We start from the raw sequence: 25,442 nt of genomic DNA on the forward strand, positions 1-25,442 counted from the left end.
CCTACCTGTGCCCTCTCTGTTGAAATTGGTCTATCAATGTAACTTGTAAAAAGCAAAGTACATCAGACATACTATGCTTTTCTTCCACCCAGAAGCCTGAATTGCTGTGCACCAGAGATCATCCACTTGTATTGCCTGGCTTTCAGTAGTGCCAGCAGCCAAACACGTATTAAGTAACTGTGCAGGGTTCCCCAGGCAAACAGCAATATATATCATAACATATCTTCATAGTCTGGCTTATTTGGGGGAAGGGTAAAAAAGCCAGATAGGTAGGGTGAGTGGTGGAAGTTGGGCTTTGGATGGAAAGCTAGCCCTCTTCCCTATTAGGAACAAAACCAATTTGCATGGATAAACACTGTAAAAAATCTTATAGAAATCTAAGATATCTATAAAGATGGAAAACTGTAACAGTTGCTCCAAAATAGATGTTCTTTAATGTGCTCACTCTTTGGCATTTAGTAAACTTCCAGGGATGGAAAGAAAGTTTAATTTAGAGAAGCCTCCTGCCCTTCTTAGCTAGGGATCAGCTGCCCAACATGAAATAATAATGCATTCAACTGTCCATCTTCTGGTAAGTCACCTTTATCATCACTGCATTCCCCAGCACTAACAGCAAACAGTGAGTATGAAATATTGTATGAATTCAGAGAAGACTGATAGGGTCTTTGTGGCCTTAATATTTGTGCTAATGCATACAGTATAAAAGGAACTAAAACTCTCAATATGAAGGGTCCAACTCATAAAAAATGTATGTACCACTAACAAGGGATTTTTATGCACTGTACTTAGTGGGTGAAGAAAAGTAGAATGAGTCTATTTTGAATAAAGAACATACTTTTGCAATTATATTCCTTCACCTTTTCTGCAGTAGCAACATTTCTTTTCTCACATGAGGCATTTGAAGTGGAAGAATATTCATATAGGCACCAGTAAGAAAAAAAAATCACTTATGGAAGAAAGAAAAAGGAGAAGATGAGAGAATGAAAGAGGAGCAAAAACCAAGATGGGAAAGAAGAAAATTTAAGGCCCTTGGGAGAACTGGGATTTTGAGTTATTTGTGATTTTGTGCCTTGGTATGGTATGTTTTGTTAGGTGATAATTATAACTTGTGGCTGCCTGGAAGAAGTCCTCTGTAACATGAATCACTTTAATAGTCTGATTTTCATTATAAAGAGTCATGGAGTTTTAATGTTATCTGTCCTAATCCAGAAGGATGCAGGTGCATAAATACAAACCAAGCTCTATGCACAGGGGTAATGAGGACAGTGATTTCAGCTACTGTGTGTGCCTTGTGGGAGAAGATCCTCTAGGAGGAAATACCCCCAGGGACCAGGCAAAGACAGCATCCTAATACTCAGCTGGCAGAATGACTTTGAGCTCTCCGGATGACTTTAGTAGCTTTGCAAAGCAACTGCAAGGCAATTTCAGGTAAGTATAAAACTGTGGTGTTTTACTTACTTAAGTACTGAAGGATACACTCAGTAAAGCAAATCTACTCTGTTCATGCTGCTGTCTAATTCAATGCATTTTCAATGCAGGATTTTTAGCTCTCTGTATAGGATATTGCATTGACAGATATGTCAATATGGTAAATCAATATACCGTTTCCTTATCACACCACAAACATTTTCAAAGGTAAACTAGAAGGGCTTTGTACATATGTAGGAGAAAATTAAGAATGAGAGCTATGTGACATTGTAGAAGATGTGCACAGCATATGTATGTTATACTGAAATGATTGAACAGTATAATCATAACATCAACATTACAATTTTATTAGGTTTCAGAGTTAACAGGTGCTAGTAGTAATTCTGCACACATCTAAAATTCTGCAAACTTGTTTGTGTTCCTTTGTGAGGGTGAAATGACTACATAAAAATAAAAACTAAAAATCTGAAGTACAGGTCAGCAGAAAAAGGTGAATTGCTAAGTCATCTGTGTGATAACCTGATACCTAAGGAAATTTCATACAATCCCAAGGAGTGAATTGTGTGCCACATCTTGGTCATGGACTGGAAGGAGACGACTGTCTAACAAAATATGAAAGGTCTAAACTTAAATTCATACCTTTCAGTGGGAGAATCATTATTCTAATGCAGTTTATGAGATTGATGTTCTTTGCTGAGGTAACAGGAATATCTCCTCTGATAACCATAGGACAATATCAATATAAAATGGAATCAGCATAAAATCTCAATTTTTTCTCCTGCAAGTATTGTAATATTTAGGTGAGTTTGTGAAATTTTGTGCGGCAATCTGATTGCTAAGGTTTTATAATGTGATAATTTGTGCAGGCTTCCTCCTGACATGTCCAAACTCTGATACAACGGGAAAATTAAATTAGTAATTAATTAAAATAGTGAAATTAAGAGCCAAAACGGGGTGGTTTTTGGAAGAATGAAGATTGTTTGGAGGGAATGTTATATTTTTTTCATTATCAGTTGAATCTTTTTATTTCAGCTATTAAATTTTGTTCAGCAAGATTGTTCTTGGTATAATTGCTGAGAGTTAAGGTTTCATTTAGGGAAGAGCTGAGTTACTTTAATCAGAGATGATGGACTTTCACACACTATACCTGATAATTTGAATATTATTAGTTGATCTATTTAATTTCCTTTAAAAAGTTTTTTTTCTTTTGATTGTCATCTAAATGCAGCTATATTTTGCTCTGATTATTTATTAGTTTCAAATATATACGACTTTTTTCTCACAGGCAGTATTTTTAATTTAATTACTTAATTTTCAAAGCTGTGTCTTTAATGTGAGTTGTCTCAGTGAATAAGAAAAAAGTTTACTTTTGATTTCTTATTGTTATGGTTACTTAGAGATAATTACAAGTAATTTAATGTTGCATTGTGGAACTAGCTAAAGATTTAATATGAACTGTTCTTGAAATGTGTTTTTTTTGTTAATGTTAATGCATTTGAAATATTTTCTTAAATCTCAGAAGGATTTATATATTCTTTTGATTACTGAAAATCTGGTGCTATTGAATTTGATCCAGCTTATTTTTTGAGTGCTGAAGACAGGTGGTCCAGCATCTCCCAGGTTTTGATACAAAAGTGAGACATGGAATTCATTCATGAGGACCATGAGGAAGTTGTTCATATCCAGGTCATCTGCTGAGATTAGTCCTGTGCTTTGGTGTGAGCATTGTCTTTGAGTGAGCTTTGATGCAGAATTTGAGGAGAGATGCCAGGGTGCATCATGCCTCTGAGAGGCACAAGGGCCAGGGTGCAAGTTTAATGCACTCCATCCTGTGATGCTGCTCCAAACCATTTTCCAGTCAGCTGCAGGTTCCTTGCAGCATCAGAGACCAGATGAGACAAGGGCAGCTGGGACAGGCACTGCATCCAAGGGAGGCTGCTGGGGAGCAGGAGCAGGCTCACCTCACATCTGCTGCATCCCTGGGGCAGCCGAGAGTCACAGAGCAGTTTTGTGTTCTGACTGGAGCCTTCCTGAACAGTGGACCTAGAGCTGAGGAGATCAGCTAAATTGTGCTAATTTGAGAATCCACATTGGAGTCTCTTTTCCCCATTAGTTGTAAAGTGGGGGATTGGTGCATTCTCACCTTCACAGGGCACTGGGAGACACTCAGAACTGAGTTACCTGTTCTGCTGCTGAAGATGTGCAAGAAAGAAAATGGAAGCAAACTAAGGAAAGCTTTTTATAACCAGTACATTTACAGATGTAATTTTGTATGAAGCTTGGTGGCCCTGAGATGCAGAAATTCTTTTTTTCTTCTTATGTTTATCTTGTTGTTTTCTCTTTTCTAAATCAGATATTGTACAATATGGTTTTCACTTGGTTTGTGGAATTTTTTTTCTCGCCTTGATAAGAGGAGAAGAAGGTTGCCTTTGTTTTACTTAGCTTTATTTAAAATAATATTTTATTTTAAGGAGGCTATTTTACAGTGTTTACAGTGCACTTCAATTTTTTATTCTGTCATGCCCTTCCAGTCCCTTGGTGGGATGAGAGGTGAACGTATGTATTATATAATTTATAATTAATTTATGATGAATCACATATGATGAATACTGCTTATTAAATATTAAAGCCTTATCTACAGTTGTGGCAGTACTATGGCAGTGGCACTCCTGTCTGTTCACATGGTGTTCTTGAGCAAGCTCATTGACTTAGGCTGTGTTTCAGAGGAGTGGCCCTGACACTGCTTTCCCTTGTGCACCAGCAGCTGGGGCTGTAATGGGAGCAGAATCCCTGCAAAACAGAGATGGTACTGCTGGTACTTCCCCAATCCATAGGAATTGTTATGGCTCCTTGCTGACAGACCCCTCACTGACAAGGCTGAGAGGAGCTGGAGAATAACTTAACAGGAGGTAACAGGAGGCCTGGATCTGAACAAGTGTAAAATCCAGGCTAGATTTTGGCAGTCAATTTTTGTTAGTGAGGACTGGATTTGGACAAGGGAATAATTTACCTGCAGAGCTTGTTCCAGCATCTGGAACTGATCAACTCCCAAATAAACTCAGTAAAACAGTAGCAAGAATCAGTGCAGGGGATTGTGCACTGCCAGCTTAGGGCAGTTGGTCTTAATGAAGGCATTTTTCCAGATTCATGGCAATGAATCTTTGAAATAGAAATAGTAATCAGAAATAGACAGAGCTCCCTGACTCCTCTGAAATCAGGGGGATCCCCCCAGTCAGAAATATACTATTATAAGGCAGAAAAGAGAAAGTAGCTTTCTAGTGATGTTTCTGCTCTGCCTTGCCTTCTTCAGGGTGCTGACCTGTGTGTGTCAGTGAATGCAGCATACAGCAAGGAAAAAGTGCTGTCACTGTGTGATGCAACAGACCTTAACCCTGAAATTCTTGCTTCACTGTATTTAGTGCCAGCCCAGCAGGCGGATTTTCTTGTACATTTTCTTGACTCTTGAGTGTCTGTTATAGCAGGTAGATTAGAAGGGGCAGGAGAGATCTGAGAATTTCAGTCAGAGAGTACAAAATTGATAATTTCATATAGGATGCCATGTAAGACCACATGAAAGTGTGTGCTGTCTTCCTGAGATGACTGCATCCTATGGGAACTAAATTAGAAGCAGCAGACAGAGCATTTGAGCATTGAAATTAAAAAAAAAAATCGTCTGTGGTGAGTAACTATGTGACAGGAATGTAATCCTAAGTGATACCAATTAGTACAAGGGAAAAAGAAAGCAGTGTAATTAATTTTGGCTTGATGGTCCTGTATAACCAACCTGTGTTACGTAAGGACTGTGTGATCAAAGATTGAAAAATACTTACAGTACAGATAACAGAAATCAGGAGTTCTTTGGATGGGTGCCATGGAAAAAAGAATACTAAAACACAGACCTATTACTTCAGAACTTCTTACATATTTTCTGAGAGCTCAAGGTATAAAAATTGCAATAAAATCTAATTGTAATGACTTTGTTTTTGTTCTTTTCCCAAAGATTTCATAGGATGATTTAATGATATGACAGATTATCAGGAGCTTGTTTTAATATTGATTAAATCACACACAAAGACAAAATTCACAGGCCTTAAATTACATAAACAAAATTGACTTACAATATTTGATCTTAATGGGGAGTGATATCTTCATTGGTATTGAGCCTCTGATCTAATATCACTTTATACATACAGCTATGAAGATTAGAAAAAAAAGAAGATCATAACAGTATGTGGAAATTACCAAAGGAAAAATTATGTTTGGTAACATAGTACTTTATTTTGTATAGGAGGAAATCACACTGGGGGAAACCCTGCCTTTGGTCTTAGGGATGACATCAGCACTAGGATTGTTATGCATTTGAAAGAAACAGTTTTCATTGAATCTCACATATCTAGTTACATGTTTCTCTTTTCATTTAACTTGAATGAGTAAATTGCAGATAAAAAATTTAGTGACTGCATCTCTTTTTGCATGTTACTAGGCAATTGTTGGAATTCCCACTGATTATAGTAGGCCAGCTTATTCCCATTATTAAATGACAATGGTCATTAAAATGGCAAGCATTTCTGTAGAATTCACTTTATAAAATGTCAGCAAGTTTGTATGTTTTTATTAGTTCCAAATCAGATATTTCAATAGACCATTTGTAAGTATTCCCAGAGCAATGTCCATTTCTGAATTTTTGAGACCACACAAAGATATTACAAATTAATCAGATTTTCAGATTTCTGCATAATAACTCTGCACATTTATTGTTTAATCCAATTCTAAAATGCTGTTATGATTGACAACTTGCTGTAGAGATGGAAGTCAATTGAATAATATGTAGCAGTCAATTTTATTTGAACCTTAATGTGGTGAAGGTGGTTTTTTTCACATTTCCATTATTTATAAGTTGTTCCCCTTGGAGAATATATAAAAGAATTTGTTTTAAATGAGCTGATAATACCCTCTTTAAAATTTATGACAGAATCGTATCCTTTTTTCTTACAGCACAAGGGTGTGCCAAGAAACTGTTTCTGAATTATCTTGCTATTCATAGGACAAACATAAGAAAACAGCATCTTGTTAAGGTTTACTTAGAATGGGATTTCAACCACTCATCACAAAAAAATTACAAACCAGGAGATCTCGTATCAACCAGGAAACCTGGTGCCATTGCCAGGGTTTTCTTTACAAGAGGCCACAGGACACTTACAGCTACATTTGATACTTGCTGTCATTCTCACAACCTCAAAAATCAATGTGGGCCTGATCATGCCATCAGCACTGAAAAATTGGGAATCAGCTGAGCCCTTCACCCAGAGGAAGTGGAGGATTGGGATGCAGCTTTGAAAACATCTTGGTACTTTCTTACAACTGATAGGATGTTTTTATTTTTCTTCCTCCCTTTCAAATCTGTATTGCAGACTTCAGCAAAATCTACTAGGGCTGGACTGTGCTCTGTGCTTAGCAAGCCATTAGTGCCCAGCATATTGTTCGATTGTTGGATATTGATCATCTCAATAAATGCTGGAAATCCTTGGTTTAGCAGAATTTTTGCTCATCCTCCACATGCAATTTAAAAACCGAGCTGTCATATGGAAGCATACCAGTTTTCAGTTTTCATAGTGCCTTTTTATTGTGCCTGGTAGAGCCTTTGCTGCCTCAGTAACTGACAAAAGAAAATACTTTATTAAGATAGAAAGTAGATGTGACTTGATTGTTTTTCAGATAATTTTTGCTTTCAGAAATTGCAATGGCTGATGCTCACCCAAGCGTAAAAAAATGCAGTTCCCACACGCACGGAGTGCTCATGTACTGTATGTAAATTGATGTATAATGCAACCCACATTAGCTGAGTTGATGATAGCTTCAGTTTCACTGCTGTCAGATTTCTGTAACTCTTTGAATGAGTTGGCTGGTCTGAATGAACGTTAGCATAATTTATGCAGCTGATAAGCGATTTGAGTGCTTGAGTTATTGATAAAGCACTTTAACATATCATTTTCAGCTTCATGTTATGTGACATCAGAGTAGAAGGTAATGTGGCAGTCCCCAGGCTTGATATTAAAGTCAATCTGTTCCCTGGATTTCAGAGGCCAGAGGAAACACAGTGCTGCCTGATACGAGCCCAGCAGACCAGCACCAACCCAGTCAGTCCCATCCTGCATTCCCTGTTGGGCCACAGGTCAGTATCTTTCCTTTTAACTAATCGAGATGTGCAATTTGATGAAAAATAAATAACTGTGATTGATCATCTTTGATCTGTGTAATGTAGAAAATGTGATTCTCTTTGGCTGCATTCAGTGTTACAAAAAGGAAACATGTATGTATAGTACATTTTAAAAGTCAAGTTGACACGATTACATTTTGCATGCTTTTCTAAAATAAAACCTAAGAAGTTTTACATATTTAGGGACTTAAAATATTTTAATTTCTTATGTAAATTACTTCTGAAATTAATATAATAATTTAATATTAAAAAGGTTGTGCAATGTTAATGCAGAATTATTGTCTCTTGACAGTTATGTTTGTCACACACAGCTCCTGTAGTGGTAAAAGTATTTCATTATCTTTTATGCCAGATATTTATTTTCTTTACAGCAGCGTATTGAGGTAGTAGTATGGCATTTTATAAGATTTTAAAATATTTCCCATCTCACTTCAAAAATTTTATCCAAGTTCAGCTATACTAGAAGAAGATACTCAATATTCTTCCACCTCCCAGGACAGTCTTGATCCACAAAGCTTCTGGTAGTTGTCACTGTAGTGTTTCCTGCTGTTATCAATCATACAATCAGGAATTTTTAGGAAATGTTGGCTTTTAGGTACTTGTAGGCTAGGTTGAGTTAGGTCTTCTTTCGCTCATAAATTATCTTTTGTGTATGTGTAACGAATTTTCCAGTCTAGATTCAGCTGGGATTGCTACTATGCTGTTTGACTGAGGCTTACTGTTTCAGACTGTCATATTTATCAAACCTTTCTGTGTTGGTGGAAATGTATGCTTTAAGGTACTGGAAGCAGTGCATGTCTGTAATGGAACACGAAAAGATCTCAAGCCAGAAGGGCTGTAAGTGTGTAATACTGAGCTGTACACAGTGAAACAGGTTTGTGTCTGTGGTTTCTTACAGCCACTACTGACAGCCCAGCAGTTGGCCTCAGCAGTAGCAGGGGTGATGCCAGGAGGCACTCCAGCCCTGAATCAGCCAATCCTCATTCCTTTCAACATGGCTGGGCAGCTGGGGGGCCAACAAGGACTCGTCCTAACTCTACCTACAGCAAATCTCACCAACATCCAAGGACTGGTAGCAGCAGCTGCAGCAGGAGGCATCATGACTTTGCCATTGCAAAATCTACAAGGTAAGTAATGTTCATAATTTTTCTAACAGGTTCTTTCACCTCTTTTATGCCATCTCTTTCTTTCAAATGGAGTGATCTCTTTTTCAAATTAAATTATGCTCTCCATGAATATTGAAAAATAATGCCTGGACTGTTTTTAATGCTTGAGAGATACTTAAGGGCTATTTGCCGTTTTTTAAAAACATATTGGAGGTTGGGTCTTACATTCTGTGGGTCAGTAATGTAAACCACTTGAATAACTCAGAAGGTTTTTCTGTCATCAGTGATCAATGTTTTCTACTCACAGATCACTTTGAAATTCCAAACCATAGAATAACAGAATCATAGAATATCAAGGATTTGGGATGGACTTTTAAAGATCATCTAGTCCCACCTGCCATGAGCAGAGACATCTCCCCCTACACCAGGTTGCTCAATGTCTTATCCAACCTGTCATGGATGGGGCATCCCCAGCCTCCCTGGGCAACCTGTTCCACTGTCTTATCACCCCCACAGTGAAAAACTTTCTTCATAATATCTAACCAAATCTCCCCTCTTTCAATTTGTACCTATTATTGCTTGTCCTATAACTACAATTCCTGATAAACAGTCCCTCTCCAGCTTACTTGTACAACCCCTTCAGATACTGGAAGGTTGCCATCAGGTCTCCATGCAACCTTCTCTTCTCCAGGCTGAACAGCCCCAATAATCTCAGCCTGTGTTCATAGGGGAGGTGCTCCAGTCCTCTTATCAGCTTTGTGGCCTCTTCTGGACTTGCTCCAACAGTTCCATGTTGTTTTATGTTGGGGACACCAGAACTGTGCACAGTACTTCAAGGGGATCACATGTGAGAAGAGTAGAGGGGCAGAATCACCTCCTTTGACCCTCTGGCCGCACTCCTTGTGATGCAGCCCAGGATTTGATTGGCTTTCCGGGCTGTGAGCACACACTGCTGGCTCATGTGGAGTTTTTCATCCCCTGTCACCCCCAGGTCATTCTTAGCAGGGCTGCTCTCAATCAGTTCTCTGCCCAACCCATTGGTGTGTCTAGGATTGCTGTGACTCACGTGTAAGACCTTGCACCCTGCTTTTTTAAACATCTTGAGATTTGCTTCAGCCCACATATCAAGCCTGTCAAGGTCCCTCTGGATGCCATTATCCCTTCCCTCCAAGCCAGTTGACTGCAACATAATTTTTTTCACCACTGCTGATTAAAGCAGTGGTGCAAATAGAAATAACTAAAAATACAGTATTGCATAAAAATATCTTTAAAAAAGAAGTTGCAATAAAATCAGTTTTCTCATCTGTCATCCATGTCCCAGATATATGTTTTCATTCTTGCTGTGGGGGTCTGCTTTATCAATAAGGTTCTGCCATCCTCTTTCAAGTTGTTGAGAGAGTTGCATGACTCCAAAGTAACTAGGAAAAAGTTAATCTCTGTATATATCCTCTCTATTGTCTGAACTGTACCATGTTTGCAATGGTTCTACCCTGAGGGATCTGCTACATTTTCCCTGTGGTATAAAATCAGACTGAAAACAATTCTATGAGATCCCTTTTCTTCGCTGTTCAATCAATGTCTAACACTGTTAGGAGCAGGACTCAATCCAAGTATATATGATATAAAATACAGATGTATTTGTTTACTATTTCTAACTATGTTGATGCTTCTCAGAATGCAGTTGCTGCTGAACAGAACAGAACAAAATACAGCAAGATAATGTTAGCCAATATCTTACAACAGAATTGTATAGTTTTAATGGAAGAGGACAGTAAAGGAAGTGATAGTCCAGTGTGAAAGTGATAAAGGTGTGAGCAGGAAGTGTAAAAAGAAAGCTTCAGTTCTTGAGATTTATTTTTTGTTATTTCTTCCTGATGTAAATGGTATGAAATATTATCCTCCAACAAAATAGTAATTTTCAAAAATTAATCCTCTGAACTGTGCCCTAAATACCTTTTAGTCATCAAGCTCAGGTGGCTGCTGATTACCAGATGCATTGTTTGAAGCACCAGATCCTACAGGTTGTCAAACAGAGAAAACAAAGAGACAGCTCTTGTGTTGAACAAACTCCCTTACAAAGTGCATGCATAGTACTCTCACCTGTTGGAGCAACTACTTGCCTTTACCTTGTGCATGTTTTAAAGTTTAATGTCAACAGACCTCTCTTATCATAGTTGTAAATGGTTTTCACTTTAATGTTTAAAATAATGTCTCTCTCATACCATTAAGCTGCACCAAAGAACCTGTCATTCATAAATGATAGATGAAAAGGACACACTAATGCACAAATTTTGCTTGTTTAAAATTTGAGAGTGCATGTAAAGTAGGAACGGGAGATTAAAAAAATAATGCAAGAACAGGAGTGGGTAAAAGCAGATATAACAAAGTGAAGGGGAAGTAGCTTTTTAGCGTAGGTGGATGATGAAATCTTAATGAAGAAACAGGCATTATAAAAACGTATCCTTCCACTCTGGAGTGCTCCAGGTTAGAGTTGCTGGGTATGTAGTATTATAAATAAACATAAGCTTGTGCAGTTCTTACGTCATTTATTCACCCTGTGTTGCAAAGCTGGAGGGTAGGGATTGAGCCAGGCAACCTTTGCTCTTTAGTTTAGCCATGGATGTCTAATTGCTAGCTAAAAGACGTAACTTTGCTGCCAAATAAATTTTGCAAGCAATGACCTTATGAGATGAAAAGGTTTCCTTTATAATCTTTACTGGTAGGTAGAAGCTTGGGATCAAATAGGGACTGGCAGGAGCAGCAGGTTCAGTTCCCTGTCTGTGAACACAATCGCACCTTCCATAATGTATCTGAAAGGAACAGATCTCATGAATTTATTTAGTTGTCTTGCTGTTTGTTATCTTCTCTACCCTTCCTTCCCCATCTTCTAAGCAAGTGCTACTGCCTGCCCTCAGTTTTTGGAAGTGAAACTGATACACAAGGCAGCAAAGTAACCAAGTCAAGATAGCTCCTACCATCCTGAATCACAGCTGTAAGAACTGCCATTGTCTGCTCTGTAGCCCATTGTCCAGTGCATGAATGAATGAAGATGGGAATCGGGTGAGAGTGTTGTGTGCTATTATCAGTTCCATTGAACCTGACTGACTTCTGGTCCCTCTTTTCTTTTTTTGTCTTTTTTTTTTTTTTTTTTTTTTTTTTCTGTGGTTCTTTGGAAGTAAATGTGTGTTCTGTTTTGTAGACAACATTTTTATAGGTATACTCATAAAAGCCCATCCTTGAAAACAGTTTGCTAATTCCTGCTCCTTTGGTGAAATCAGACCATAATCATCAGCTTCCATCTCTTAACCTCGCTGTAGCATGGCCAACTTAGATAATGGGAGCACATATTTCATGCTGTTTTTCCAACATGTCTTAATACTCCTGTTGCCACATCTGCTGTCCCTGAATTTTCAGTGAGGTCAAGCATAGATGTCCTCAGCTCCTGAGAGCTGGGTCTTCTCCTGTCTTTCTTCTCTTGTAAGCAAACTTCTAAAACTCTTCATTGCAAACTACCCCAGCTAGGTAACTCAAAAGACACCCTGAAAATTTTTTGAATTATGTATGAATACAGAAAAGTTCTGATCTGGCAGAGTACTTGAATTCATACTGAATGTTGATCAAGGGAGTAATTCCAACACATATTTTGTACTTTACCTACATGTTTAAATAATTTTCTTCTCAGGAACTTTCAGGTCGGTTTCAGGGTGATAAGACCACTTAGTGATAGAAATCACAGAGATATGTTAAATACATACAAGGAGAAAACAAGAGTTTATTTTAAAATGGAGCAATTAGTGATTGCTCACACAGTAGAATTTAGTAATATTGCCTATTCTTCACTTGCCAGTTACCTATAAAAAAGACTTTTTTCCCCCAGAAGTGTTTGTGTTAAATTGTTCACTTGTTACATGGTCCTGATCTACCACTAAACTGACAGGAATTTCATTGCTGTTGGTGAAAAAAGGTTTAGACCAAACCTCTTCCAAAGCATCTTTCCTTCTTCTTCTCCATACTTGATTATTTTCTGTTTACTATACCCTGTCACTTGCCATGTACACTGCTTACCATATCTGTTTCCTGAGCAAATACAACAAATGTATGCAAACAGAAGGAATGGAGGTGAATGTGTAAATTCTGCTGTGAAACTTAAGAAAATATGTTTCCCTTGGCTTCAAGCAAGCGAATTTTGTATGCACAACTAATATGGAAATAATACAATTTGCTGAGAGAGAAGAGAGTGGCACAATAAAACTATCTATGTTTGTGAAAACAGAAATCCCTGAACATAACACCTGAGCAATTTTGTGGAGTTTCCACTAACAGTTCTTTGAAGAAAACAGTAAAACCAGCAATAAATTTTTACAGTAATCCACTAAAAGAACTGAAGATAAAAGTTTAAAAACTACACATGAAAGATATCATCCCAAGAAACCTACACACCTGTTTTGCCCTCACCATGTCTTAGAAATAGAGGTGGAACATAGCCATGCTTTCCTAAAATTCTGCAGGTGTGACAGTAATAATTGTGAGGTTGTGAGGAGAAAAAGTGAGGCAGGTACCCTACAAGACCATGTGTTCCCCATCTTCTGCTCTTAGTCCATTGGTTCTTGGCCTGTCTTATTGACTTAATGCAGAAAGTAGTCTGACAGCCTCCCTCTTAATCATCCAAACTGATGGTTGTAGTACTCATCTTCCTGCCTTCAGGAAACTTTTCTATGGGCTGAACAATTTCAGTTTTTGCATCTCTTTTGCCAGGTCAGATTTCTTTTGTTTTTGGGAGGACGATGTTATTTTTTTTATATTTAGTTATCCTTCTCAAGAGACTCTCCAAGGGACTAGTAGTTGCTTAATCTCAGAGTATTCAGTAATGCCTGGAAGCTGAAAATCGTGAAAAGACATTCTCTCCTTAATCCCATCTTATTTTTATGTCTCATTGTAATATTTCTGTATAGCTGAAAAAGAAACCTTTTGGATGGGAGGCTGAGTTTGTTGTGACTTGATTTCTTTATGCTATTTTACCCTATGAATTTCCTGCTGAAATAACTGAAAAATGGGAAGACATTCCAGTCCTGGGGAGTCGTTAGCAGCTGTCCTAACTTTTTAGTCTCTTTTCCATGACAACCAAAGCAGTTTTAGCTAAAAAGTTAACACAATTTAGCTGTTCTTCTAGTACAGCATATGTGATTGAAGTTAGAAAAAGACAGTGTTTTCTGTCAGCTCACTGCTGGACACTCACTCACCATGGATAACAATATGGGAGTCTCTCTGCAAAGGGCTGGTCCAAATGTATTTTATCACATAGCAATGGCACACCAGTGTTTTAGATATATGTGCCAATACAGAGAGAGGATAACACTGGAACCTTGAAAGAAATCAACAAGCTGGAGACTGTAGCCTCATGGCACTGAAACTTTGTGTATTTTATTTCCACTGCCCATTGTACTGCTCCTTTAGTGGATGTCAATAATTTATTTACAAGTCAAACTTTCTCAGTCTTGAGTCGTGAAAGAAATGAGAACAAACTATCTCTCTAAATCACTAGTGAAAGGCTTCAGTGCTGAAAGGACGTCTTGAAGAGCTGAAAATGTGAAATCATTAAATTACATTATTTAAACAGCAGCAGGTCATATTTTAGCAGCAATACAATGGAAGGGGAAATGTATTAAACACCTTGAGTGATAAGAGGCAGCCATTAAAATGCACTGATATGGGTTACAGTTGACACAGATAATGGTAAAAAAATAAGAAGGCTGTTTTTATATGGAGATCAGTCAAAGAGAATGTTAGGTAAAGACAATAGTAACAAAAAAAAACCCTATTGTTTACATTTATTAGATCTTGTTTCCTCTGAATAAAGATTTGTATTATTAATTGTACAACAGATAAAGTAAACATGCTTTGTCTCCATTCCTTCATGTACACACACCTTAAAAATCAGAAATCAGAGAGAGATGAAAAACAAAAAAGAGACAGAAAAGAAGTAAACTACAAACCTCAATTGCTTACTGATCTGGAGTCCAAATTCCAGTTTCTTAGAACATTTTTCCCTTTTAACTAAAGTGATGCAGTCCCTATTCATTTGTATTCCCCTTCAAGTAACATGAAATAGCTTTCAGAGTCTACAGAAAGGCAGTGTTTCACTTATGTATTTTAATGAGCACCAATGTCAGTAATAATCAAAATGATGTTTCACTTAGAGGAATAGTTTATTCCCAGGTACTTTTGCAGTGTACTAACATAACCAGAACAAGAATGACAAGAACCAAGAAGAAGTGCTGCACTCATAGCAATTTCTGTGAAGCCCTCAAACCAAATACACCTCCCCTATCACTGTATAAATGCTGCACAAAATGCAGTCACTGTGAAGGACTCACTCACACAAAGAAGGGGATAGCCAACCCTCAAGACAAACCTCCCTAGCTTAGTACATGGAGAGGAATAAGAGGGATGGGAGCATCCATAAGCACACTGTGGCATGCACAGTGTCTGTGGATTAGCAGCTGCTACAGCAGGTTTCCTCAGGCTATCAGCTGTATCCCATCCAAACTGTTGTAGGAAAACTGAGCTAATATGCAGAGATCCCAGAAGATGGAATGAGTTGTCTCTGTCTGGTCTCCCAGGAAATGTACTTTTTTAGAAGGCCTAACATTTGCTTTTGGAAGCAAATCTGCTTTTATGGAGGTAGTACAGTGGGAATCTTACTGGGATATTTGTTTATCTGTTTGTTTTTTCCCCCCCAAGGCTTTTGTGTGAGTGCATTGGCCCCATGTTAATTGCTCATCTTGTTCAGTGGCAAATTGCTGCCTTCACAGAGGGAATGTGAAAGGTTTAGGTCTTTATTAGTTACTAGTGTTTATTGATCAGCCCAGAGTGTTAGCTGTTTGTTGTTTGGTTTCTCTGCCCCATAAGTTAAAGGCCTTAAAAAAGTTAGAGGCATTAAAACGCAGTAGTTATAATGCTTGTGTGCTCCATTGTTGACCTCCACCCAAAACAGACCCAGACACGCCTTTTTCTTCTTTTTTTTTTTTTCTACTGTTGGTTATGAAACGTCGGTGAGAAGTAACAATGTGATGTACATCAGATTCTGAAATCAAACTGTTCCACCTACTTAAACATTGCAGCCCAAGTACTGACAAAGCCTAAATTTCCAGACTTTTATGCCAAGAAGCAGATGGAAAGATGGAAGTAGTCTCCCCAAGCTCCCTGAAGTTTTCACCCAAAACCTCTTGGTTAACTGTCCTTTGGCAGGCTTGGCCACTAAGCGAGGAGCTGTGGAGTGGCTGCATGCAAGACCTGGTCATTTTGGGGAATGCACACCTTTATTGAGCCCTGACTCAGACTGATACAACTCCTGGCAGGAATATCCTGCATGCAGGATTATAAATGAAATTTCCATCAACCAGAACAGGGGTGCATTTTAATGCTGCGTTTCAAGTATACCTTTGCACCTGTTCTGAGAAGCCTTTAATCTTCTTCTTGAATTTAGACCGTGACAATTTAAATTAATATAGAGAAAACTCATTCCAATAATGTGAAGCACTCAACTTACTGTAATCCTACAAAACACCAGAAATTTCAAATGCTAGTGAAAATCCTAGCTAGTGTTTGTCACTCAGTTCTTCACCTCTGCATTTTTACACAGGTGCTACATGCAGTAATGGATCACATGCAAATAGTGTAGATCACATGCAAACAGATGGGACATGTGTATGGTATATACACATATGATTCTCATGCTGGTCCAAGACTCTCTACTTCAACAGAGAGAGTTGTAGAAAGATTACCAGGATGGATTTGCAACCTTCACTCAATTTCCTTGCCTTTGTGGATTTAAGCCAGACATTTATAGTATTTGTGGTTTAATTTCCTTTGTTTTTCTGTGGTTTTGTATTAATAAAATCCCTATGATTCATGTTTTAAAAACTCCCTGGCCACAGATTTGTGTTCCTGATTCACCAGTGAGATTCTAATCAAGGCCCTATATATTTAGGGACTCATGAAAACAACAGAGTCTTTATGGTTTATTCACACTACTAACTGGGTAGTGTGAATTTTGAATGCATGGAACATACAAATTAAATGCCTGAGAACCAATTTTTAAAAATTAAATTCCTTAAATGTCTATGTGCTTCTGTACCACAGAACCACACTCTTCCTCTTTATGGAGACCTCCTTTTTTATCATGGGAAGTTCTGAAACTATCTTTTAACTTTCTCATTAAAATCTTAAAGTTTATGCATTGTGTAACATTTTATATATTTTTTTTAATTGAGAAAAAAATGTGTCTGCCACTGATATTGCCTCATAAACAGAAACAGAATCTAGCTGGTAACATCAGAAATTATAAAAGTGAAGCTTCCTTCAGTTTTCTCATCCCCAGACATCTATGAAATCTTGTGTCCTTTGGGTAGAAAGTTGTACTCAAGGAAATCTTCAGGTCTCCATTTCATTTTTCTGAAGCTGGAACATTCCTTGCTGGAACAGACCTGAGACCTGAATTCTTGCTCTGCACTTTGGCCCAGGTGTTCCATATCATGGAAGAAAATTCATGCACATTTTTTGCAAGTTGTCCCAGCTAAACAGATGTGTAGACAGATAGCAGTTATGCTTTCCTACAAAGTGCCTTAAATCATTACTGTTAGATGCCTGGAGTTCCTCACACACAGCTGGATCTAAATGTTCTAAACTCCTAAGTCTTGTTCTCATCCATAGACGTAAAAGACTCTAGGCTCTTTTTTCAATAGCTGTAAAAGAAGGTAAATTTTCCTTATTTTTTGGACCTACAGTCGTGTTTTCCAGCTCATGGAAGGACTGGAGTTTTCTACCAAGATCAATAAGTTGCAGCACCATATAGGCTCTTAGATGATTGCCTGCTATAGTTTTTTTTTTGTTTGTTTGTTTTTGGTTTTTTTTTTTACATAAATATTTCTTTTAAACTTAATCATCTGTAGACTTGACATATCTTAGAGACTCTTTTTTTTGCTTAGTTGTATTTTAATATGGTAAATTATGCAATGTTAAAAATAAATATTCATCATAAAGAATAGATTAAATTATTTCCAATTATTTATTCTATTCAAGTAAATGGTAATTTTTCAGATTCACAGTGTCTTTTCCTTTCTGTTTCTCGAATCCCATTTCAGTCTCTTGTGTCTTTTTCATCCAGAGCTGGCTCTGTCTATCCTTTATGTTTCAACTTGCTTTCTTAAGCTATTCACAACCCAAGTATTCCTGAATGTATTCTGTAGCTGATTTCCTATTGCATCAGCAGTAATAACTTAAGTAGAGGTGATAAAACTGTTATACTTTTACTGTTATATTGGGCTCCTGTATTTTAGAAAATGTGGTTGTAACAGAACGTGAATCCTGTCTAAAAAGCAAAGAAATGATAGTAGAACATTTTGAGGAAATTCACTTATTAGCACCCTGAAAGTCGTTTCTTTTATCTTTCTTATTTTTAAAAGGATAAAACGTCTCAAGAACAAAATTTTGAACCTGTTTTCTGAAAACTGTTATGTCTAACATATGAACAGAGTAATCACTTTCAGATGCCCTGCTCAAGATTCTAGCTTTTCTTTTCCCAAAGCAGTGCTTGTGAATTGTAAAAGAAGGCTATGGTTCCCCCTTCCTTCTCCCTGAGCACTGCAGCATATTTAAAAAACCCCACACCTTTAATTTTACTGGTAACCAAATCAATTCTTTGAATATTTGTTTTATCCTACTTTAGCAGGAGTGGTTGTTCATAATACATTTATCTAATATGAGCACCTTGGTCAGTTGTAAACAAAATTAAAAACAAATGGTATTTTCTCCATTTATCAAAATAATATAATTGGTTCTAAGTGTAAGAATTATTAAATATATCTTTATGCATTTATGTTCCCATGAGTGCCATTATTTTAAATTTTTTAAGTGATATTTATATATATTCAATGTTCAACCTCAGATAATTTGAGTTTCCTGTGTTTGTAAGATAACTCACAAGGGAGAAAGTTGTATTAAATAAATAATACAAATAAATTTTATACTTCCATATATTTGAGAGCTAATGCAGCTAACTTTTAGTGGAATGGTAACATAAGACACAGTGCTATAATATGATTGATTTGTTTTGACAGCAGCCAAATAATTGAGAGTGAAAGGTGTCAGCACAGATGAAATATTGTATAAGCCACATTCAGAAGGCAACCCCAGCAGCAATAGCAACTGGAGTTTTATTTCCTTTGATATCACACTGTTACTCACTTCCAGTTTATTATAAAACCATGGAAGGTATGCAACTTTACCCATGATGGAGGCTTTTATGGAGAGGGTAGAAACAAAAGTTTTTCAGGTACTTGAGCAATAGATACTGACAATGGGATTTATGACACATACAACATACAAGGGCAAATTATCTTAATCTTTCCCACTAGTATTCTCTCCTCTTTTAAACACTTTTTGCAGGCTACTGCTTATCTGGCATCTTAGCTCTAGCTTGGAGGGTAAGTGATTCCCTCCAGAGCAGCCAGTGTATGGATTGCCTGGCAGGGGATTGCTGTAACAACAGTGCTGCCATTACCCTCCCCAGCAGAAAACTTAGTTTTAGTTCACCTCTTCTGCACCACAAGCCATACAACTATGCACTTTCTGAGAGACAGCATCATGGCATTCAACTGCACTGCAAGGATTACAAATAACTCTGGCACCTTTTGAGTCCAGGAGACTGCAAGTGTACAAGCAACCTATTGTAGAAGGTAGCCAAATGGACCAGCTGAAATAATGCCTGAACACGAAACATGGAAAAAACCTCAAAATTCTACTACAAGGGCATACCTACTACATTCCAGTACCAAGTGGAGAATCACTTCTGAAAGTGAAAATCACTTTTGGGTTTTCTTAAAAGTACATTGAAGAGAATACAGCATGCTTGTAAAAACCCAAGCTGTAAAGCTGTCTTTGTCCTGAAGTGCAGTTGATTTCAGTAGAAGCCAGACTCCAAGGTACATTTGAATTGAAATTTATATGTCCTGCCATTCATTTCAGAAATGCTCCATTAAGGAAACACAATCTGATGTGAATGACAAGGGTTCTCAGTAATGAGCTCTTGCTCATGCAAAACAAAACAAACTATGACAACCATCATGTTAACAAGATCAGGAACCCTTGTGGCTTTGTAATGTAGCATCTAATCTATATCTCTATACCTATACCTATACAAATATAATTATTTTACTTGAAGAAAGTAAATAACAGAATGGGATGAGATTTCCAATACAGCTCAATTTATACACAGTCCCTTTCCACTTACATTCTTTTTTGTCTCCTGATCTGGTAATTTCATAAATGGCAGGGTGGAGATTAGAAACTGATGATGAGAAACCTAGACCTACTGTTATTAATACAGGAAAAGTTTTCATTGAAGTGGTGTAGGAAGGCAGGAAGTAAACTATTGTTCATATATCTTACTGTAGAGCTGGCTGGATCTACTAAAGTATTTAGTATTAGTTTAAAACAGGTACAGCAGACTTGAAATTAATCCTTGTGTTTTCACCATTTTTCTCATCGTTGACCTGCACAGACAAGATTTCTTCTGGAGAAAACTAAATTCAAAATTCCACTACAAGTGCATATCTGCTACATTCCAGAGCCAAGTGGAGATACAAAGGACCAAACCAACAACTGGCCCTTTGGACAGCTTCAAGGCCCATGCATTCAGTGCAAACCAGAGTAAATAAAGTCCAAAGAAGAAACACTGAATTGCAAGTAGAGGGAGTGAGAGGGAGTTAGGACAAACTGCTGCCATCTAGTCTTCTTCTCATACTGCAGGAAATTTCTTGCTAACATTGATGTAGACATGCTTCAGGAAGAAGGAATTTGTGTCAATTGTACATGCAGTTAAAACAGATCCTCATGCTTATGATTCAGAGCAATATAAATTTGGTAGAGCACTGAGTGCCCAAGTTGCAGGACTGTGTGGCTTATGCAATAACTAGTTCTCTGCCATCAGCACCTGCAGTAAAAATTAGCTTGGTAGGTCTGATTTTAGCCATCAGCAGCAATAATATTCTCTTCAGTAATTGAAGAAAGAATGCTGAAAGTGGAATGGCTGCATGTTTGTGTGTGCATAAATCTATGGATAGGCATTAGAATGGGAACAATGAAATCATGGGCTTTCCAAGTGTCATGTTTTCTGTACAATCTTAGTCTCCTCATCCAGAAGTACTACAGGACTACATAAAAACATGGATGGGTAAAAAGACTGCCAGGAAAGTGCATAGTACTCATGAAAAGCCTTGCCTTGCCTTTCTCTTTTCTTCAGATATTTTCTTTTCCAGCTTGTACCAATGACCATATATATATATTTATATATATATATATATATATATATATATATATATATATATACACACACACACACTTCTACTATTTCTTTTAGGCTTTACCCAGCTCTTTAATCCAGGAGCCTCTGAGTCTCTGTCCAGTAAGCTGGAGAGTACAAATTCCTCCTGAGAAGAATTTCACAAAGTAGTGTATAGAGGTAGAAGATCTAGTTAATAGAAAGATGCTCAAGATGCATGTTTCCTGGCCACTGTAATTGGGATTCCTCTTTGGCTGTTCACATCTTGACTATTACAGACATTTGTCAATCCATTGCTTATGTAACAAAAAAGCCACTGAAAGAAATAGGAGTGAAAAAATCAAAAAAGAGACAAGTGAGGTAAACCCAAAAAAGCACAGCCTTCTGTCCCTTAGTTGGCCAGGCAAGTGGAAAAGAGAAAAAACAAAAGTAAGCTAGCCACTTAAATGGACCAACATGAAGGGATTTTCCAAGTGTTTTTGTGGACCTTTTACTGATTGGTCACATTACCCAAACAACTTCTTGTTTGTTTAGTTGAAGATTAACTTTAGTTGAAAGTTAAAAGACCAGACAGATTGTCTGATAGTTATCCCTACTCCATAAAGATTCTAGTGACTATTAATAAATAACAATAATGCAGATTTCAGCATTAGGAATAGTTTCCTACTTAGATGATGGGTTTTCACTAATCAGGAAGCAAACATTTTCCCACACACCTCTTCTTCTGAAATGATTCCACAGCATTTTTACAAGTGGTCAGCTCTAAGTGATAATTGTGATATGCCAGCACAGAGCCAAATCCGGAGGCCTTCAACTCTCAGTTTTAGTGAGGCAGATTCATTTTAGATGTGATGCTTGAGGCCCTGTTGACATTTGGGGGTTTGGGTTTTAAAAAACCCTATGTGAAAACCCTCAAGGTTTTATAACCCGCAAATGGTTTGACAGGACCCTATTTACAGAGACTGCTCAAGAGCCTTTCCCTTCCCCCATTTGAGTGGTCAGCACTGACATACTCCATTATGAGAAAGCCCCACTTAACACAGAACTACTTTCAATTGTCATGAGCACTCAGCTTTATTTAAACTGACACCCTTTCCATCACCCCCAAGCTAGAATCCCAATGTCAGAGTGCTTCAAGAACTTTGGATTCAAAGCCGTACTGTCTGGCAAAGAGCTGTGATAGAGTGGTTCAAAACTGCACAGAAGTGAACTCCTGAGATGGAAGGACAATCTCAAAGGTGAAGGGAGACATGGTAAATATGGATCTGCTAGGTAAGCCGAGGAAAGGAGAGTGAATGGAAGGCCTGCCTGTGGGTTCAGATTAGGAAAAAGACTTGGAGCACCCACACTTCTCTGTTCCCTTGCTCTGACTCAATTCATTAAACTTCTGGGGTCATGCTCTTAGAAAGGGGTACAATGCCTTTGTGTTCCAAGAGCTTCCTTCTCCCACCACAGCAGGTTGCTTAAGTACCAAGAGCATGTGTAAACAGTCTGAGATTAAACAGCATGGAAATATTCATGCTCTGTTCCTACAGAGGAAATATAGTCTGTCTGTAAAAAAGAGTTAAGTGACTGCTAGAGCACTCCTGCTTCTTAATATTAAGCAAATGCTAATGCATGTGCCAGCTCATTGAAGTGGTCCTGTTTAATATGAAAAAAAAGTCATTTAAATGATCCTCTGTTTACTAATGGAGAAACTAAGGCACAGAGTAACTGCCCTCTGTTTCTCAGCAGAACAATAGCAAAACCAGCCACAGAAACCACAGTTTGCAAATGTATATTTACAAATTTTAAATTAGAGTAAGAAAAGAGCATTTAAAGAGAATACTGTTACAGGATATTTTCTGGCTGTTCCAATAAAACATTTCTTATAGGTTATTTTAAAGGCTGAATCCTGGCTGTCCCACAGGTATATCCCATTTGTTTTAGGATGGCTTCTTCCATAAGTAAAATTAACAACATTCAGTTGCATAGTTTAGCCCAAACAAAGAGAAAAATTAAAAAAAAGAATGGCTCAAATAAGACACAGCCATTGTCTGAACTGTGAATGGTTTCATCCTTTTCTCTCTTCTTTCCCCTAGAGAAGTACACAATCACAATAATGGTTTGGGATTAAGTAATCATCTCTGCTTTCTGCAAATCTAGAGCAGTTTATGGTTTTGTCTGAGTTTTCGTTTTAAGATCAAATGTCATTGTCATGAAAGACTTTTTTCTCTACACACAGTTACATTTCAAAAATATACCTGCATTTTAGAAGTGGAGGGAAGGAGAGGGAAGGTAGGAATACCACTACTTGAGTTTAATGCCAGACTTTAATGTAAAATTAATTCCTTTAAAAAGATTTTTAAAAAACCACAACATTTTTCTAATGTGCATTAAGACTGTTGGAGAGCTCACTGAAGCATATACGTTGAGCTTTCAGGAGCAATCTGTAGTCAGGCATTTTAAATGAAAATTGATTTGTGATTTACATGGTCAGTGGAAAGAAAATTAACTTATGGAAGGTTGTAATGAAATATTAGACAAGTAAAAAAAGTAGATGGTGATCTAGTGGAACTAAAAGTCCCATCTGGAAGAATTCTGTGACATTTTTACATTTATCTGTGTTCTGCATGAGTTGTAATGTTAGTGGTAATTTTATGGGACTGAACTGAAATGAAAAGGGTGTTATCACAGATTGCCTACAATATAGGATTGTGTTCAGTGGAGAGTCCTGTATCCTTTTCTCCATTTTCCTGTAATATGACTCATTGCACTTTTTTCAGCTACTGTTGTTGGATTCATTCAGCCTTTTACTTGAGGCTATTAAAGAAGAACATCAAATGCACACAAAAACAATCTAGCAGCACATTAAAAATCAACACTGCTGCTTCCTCTTACTCCTGCATTGTTGAGGCACTATTCTGGAGACCCTTTAAAATATCTGCTAAAATTTCTCTTCATCATTCTTAAACACAGGCTATTAACATAGATTTTAAAATACATTCTCTTTCAATTTATAACTCATCAGCATAGCAAGAGTAAAGAATTAAAGTTTTTCCAGAAAGCATACTGCCCTACTTCTGTTCTTCTGTTCATTTTGAACTCTGATATTCACTGTATGACATCTTTGATTGCTCTTGCTGTCAGTTTCTTGGAGAGTGAAGAAAGAGAGACATGTCAGAATAACATGATGCCATAGTTGCTGCATTCTTCTCCTGCTTTAGTACTAGACTATCTTTCTCCTGTTTCAACAATCCAGACTTTACTGGTACTGGAAATAGGAACTCTTGTACTACCTTCTCCCAGATAATCTTCTTTATCCTGTAGACTCCCTGTATGGCAACCACTAATTTATCATACTTTACAGAGTTTGAAATATAAGACTCTAACTTGGCAGAAGAATAATGTTCTTTGGAATCAGTAAGATTTATTAAAGCCTTTGATAAAATTCTCAAATTTTTAAAATCTAGAGAAAAATCTTCCCATCAAAGGCTTGCTTCCTTCTGTTATTAATGAATTATTTCTATGTCCTATCAAAGTCCTGTTTGTTGAGGACATCTAATCTTTCTTTTCATAGGAGAGGTGAAAATATCATTATGCCACTTCTTTCTCTCTGTTCCTTTAAGAAATACATAGTTGTCATTTGAATGCATGCGAAGCATTCTAGTTTCTTTGCAGTGCACATTTTTGCAACATGGCTCAGCAGCATGTAGGGTTTGGACACTCTTGAGCAAACACAGGCTGTAAACTTGTCCTTCTTCCCATTGTTGTTTGTTTTTTTTTTTTTCTAAAATTGGAATCAGGTTTGAAATTATACGAAGTCCATATAACTGTTAGCTGAAGTAGAATTAAAATCAGATTGTATGACTAATATATGCAGCATTTTAGCTCAAACAAGTGCATTATGGAAGAGTATAGTTTGAAGGATACCATGTTATTTCTCCAGGAGATTTATTTTATAAGCATATTTAAAAGAGGAGAAATATCACAAATACTTCACAATTAATATGTATGATTTTCAAGAGAATGATGTGGCTAATCATGGTAGGAGCAGCCTTTCTAATCACAGGATATCATAGAGGTCAATATTAGGTATTGGCTTTCCATCCTATCCATCTGAAACAATATACCATAGTGAATGTAATCAGTTAATGGTGGCAAATGAACCTATTAGAAACATTAGCATTGCAAAATGACAAGTTCTGAGAAATAGATGTTAAGTGGATTCTGCAGCTGGTAATTGTCATCCTGGGAATAATTACACTAATTAATAGTTGCTAACCCCAGACCCTTGTGCCTGTGACTTTGAATGAGTTAATGATTGCTGCTTTTGGGACTGTATTGCTGGTAGATTTTCACTAAGTGTCAG

The 25,442-nt window shown here is 37.3% G+C and overlaps 1 protein-coding gene across 3 annotated transcripts in view; it reads left to right on the forward strand.

The window, feature by feature from the left end:
* The window catches only part of POU6F2 (POU class 6 homeobox 2), a 299,665-nt gene that overhangs the window by 123,535 nt on the left and 150,688 nt on the right, over positions 1–25,442 (forward strand). For all 3 annotated transcript variants that reach the window (XM_056484213.1, XM_056484214.1, XM_056484215.1), the window contains 2 exons: positions 7,509–7,600; positions 8,544–8,772. In XM_056484213.1, the coding sequence (XP_056340188.1) occupies positions 7,509–7,600; positions 8,544–8,772 (321 nt within the window). The remainder of the gene's footprint in view (positions 1–7,508; positions 7,601–8,543; positions 8,773–25,442) is intronic.

The sequence above is a fragment of the Oenanthe melanoleuca genome, chromosome 2, assembly GCF_029582105.1.
Source record: "Oenanthe melanoleuca isolate GR-GAL-2019-014 chromosome 2, OMel1.0, whole genome shotgun sequence".
Lineage (NCBI taxonomy): Eukaryota > Metazoa > Chordata > Aves > Passeriformes > Muscicapidae > Oenanthe > Oenanthe melanoleuca.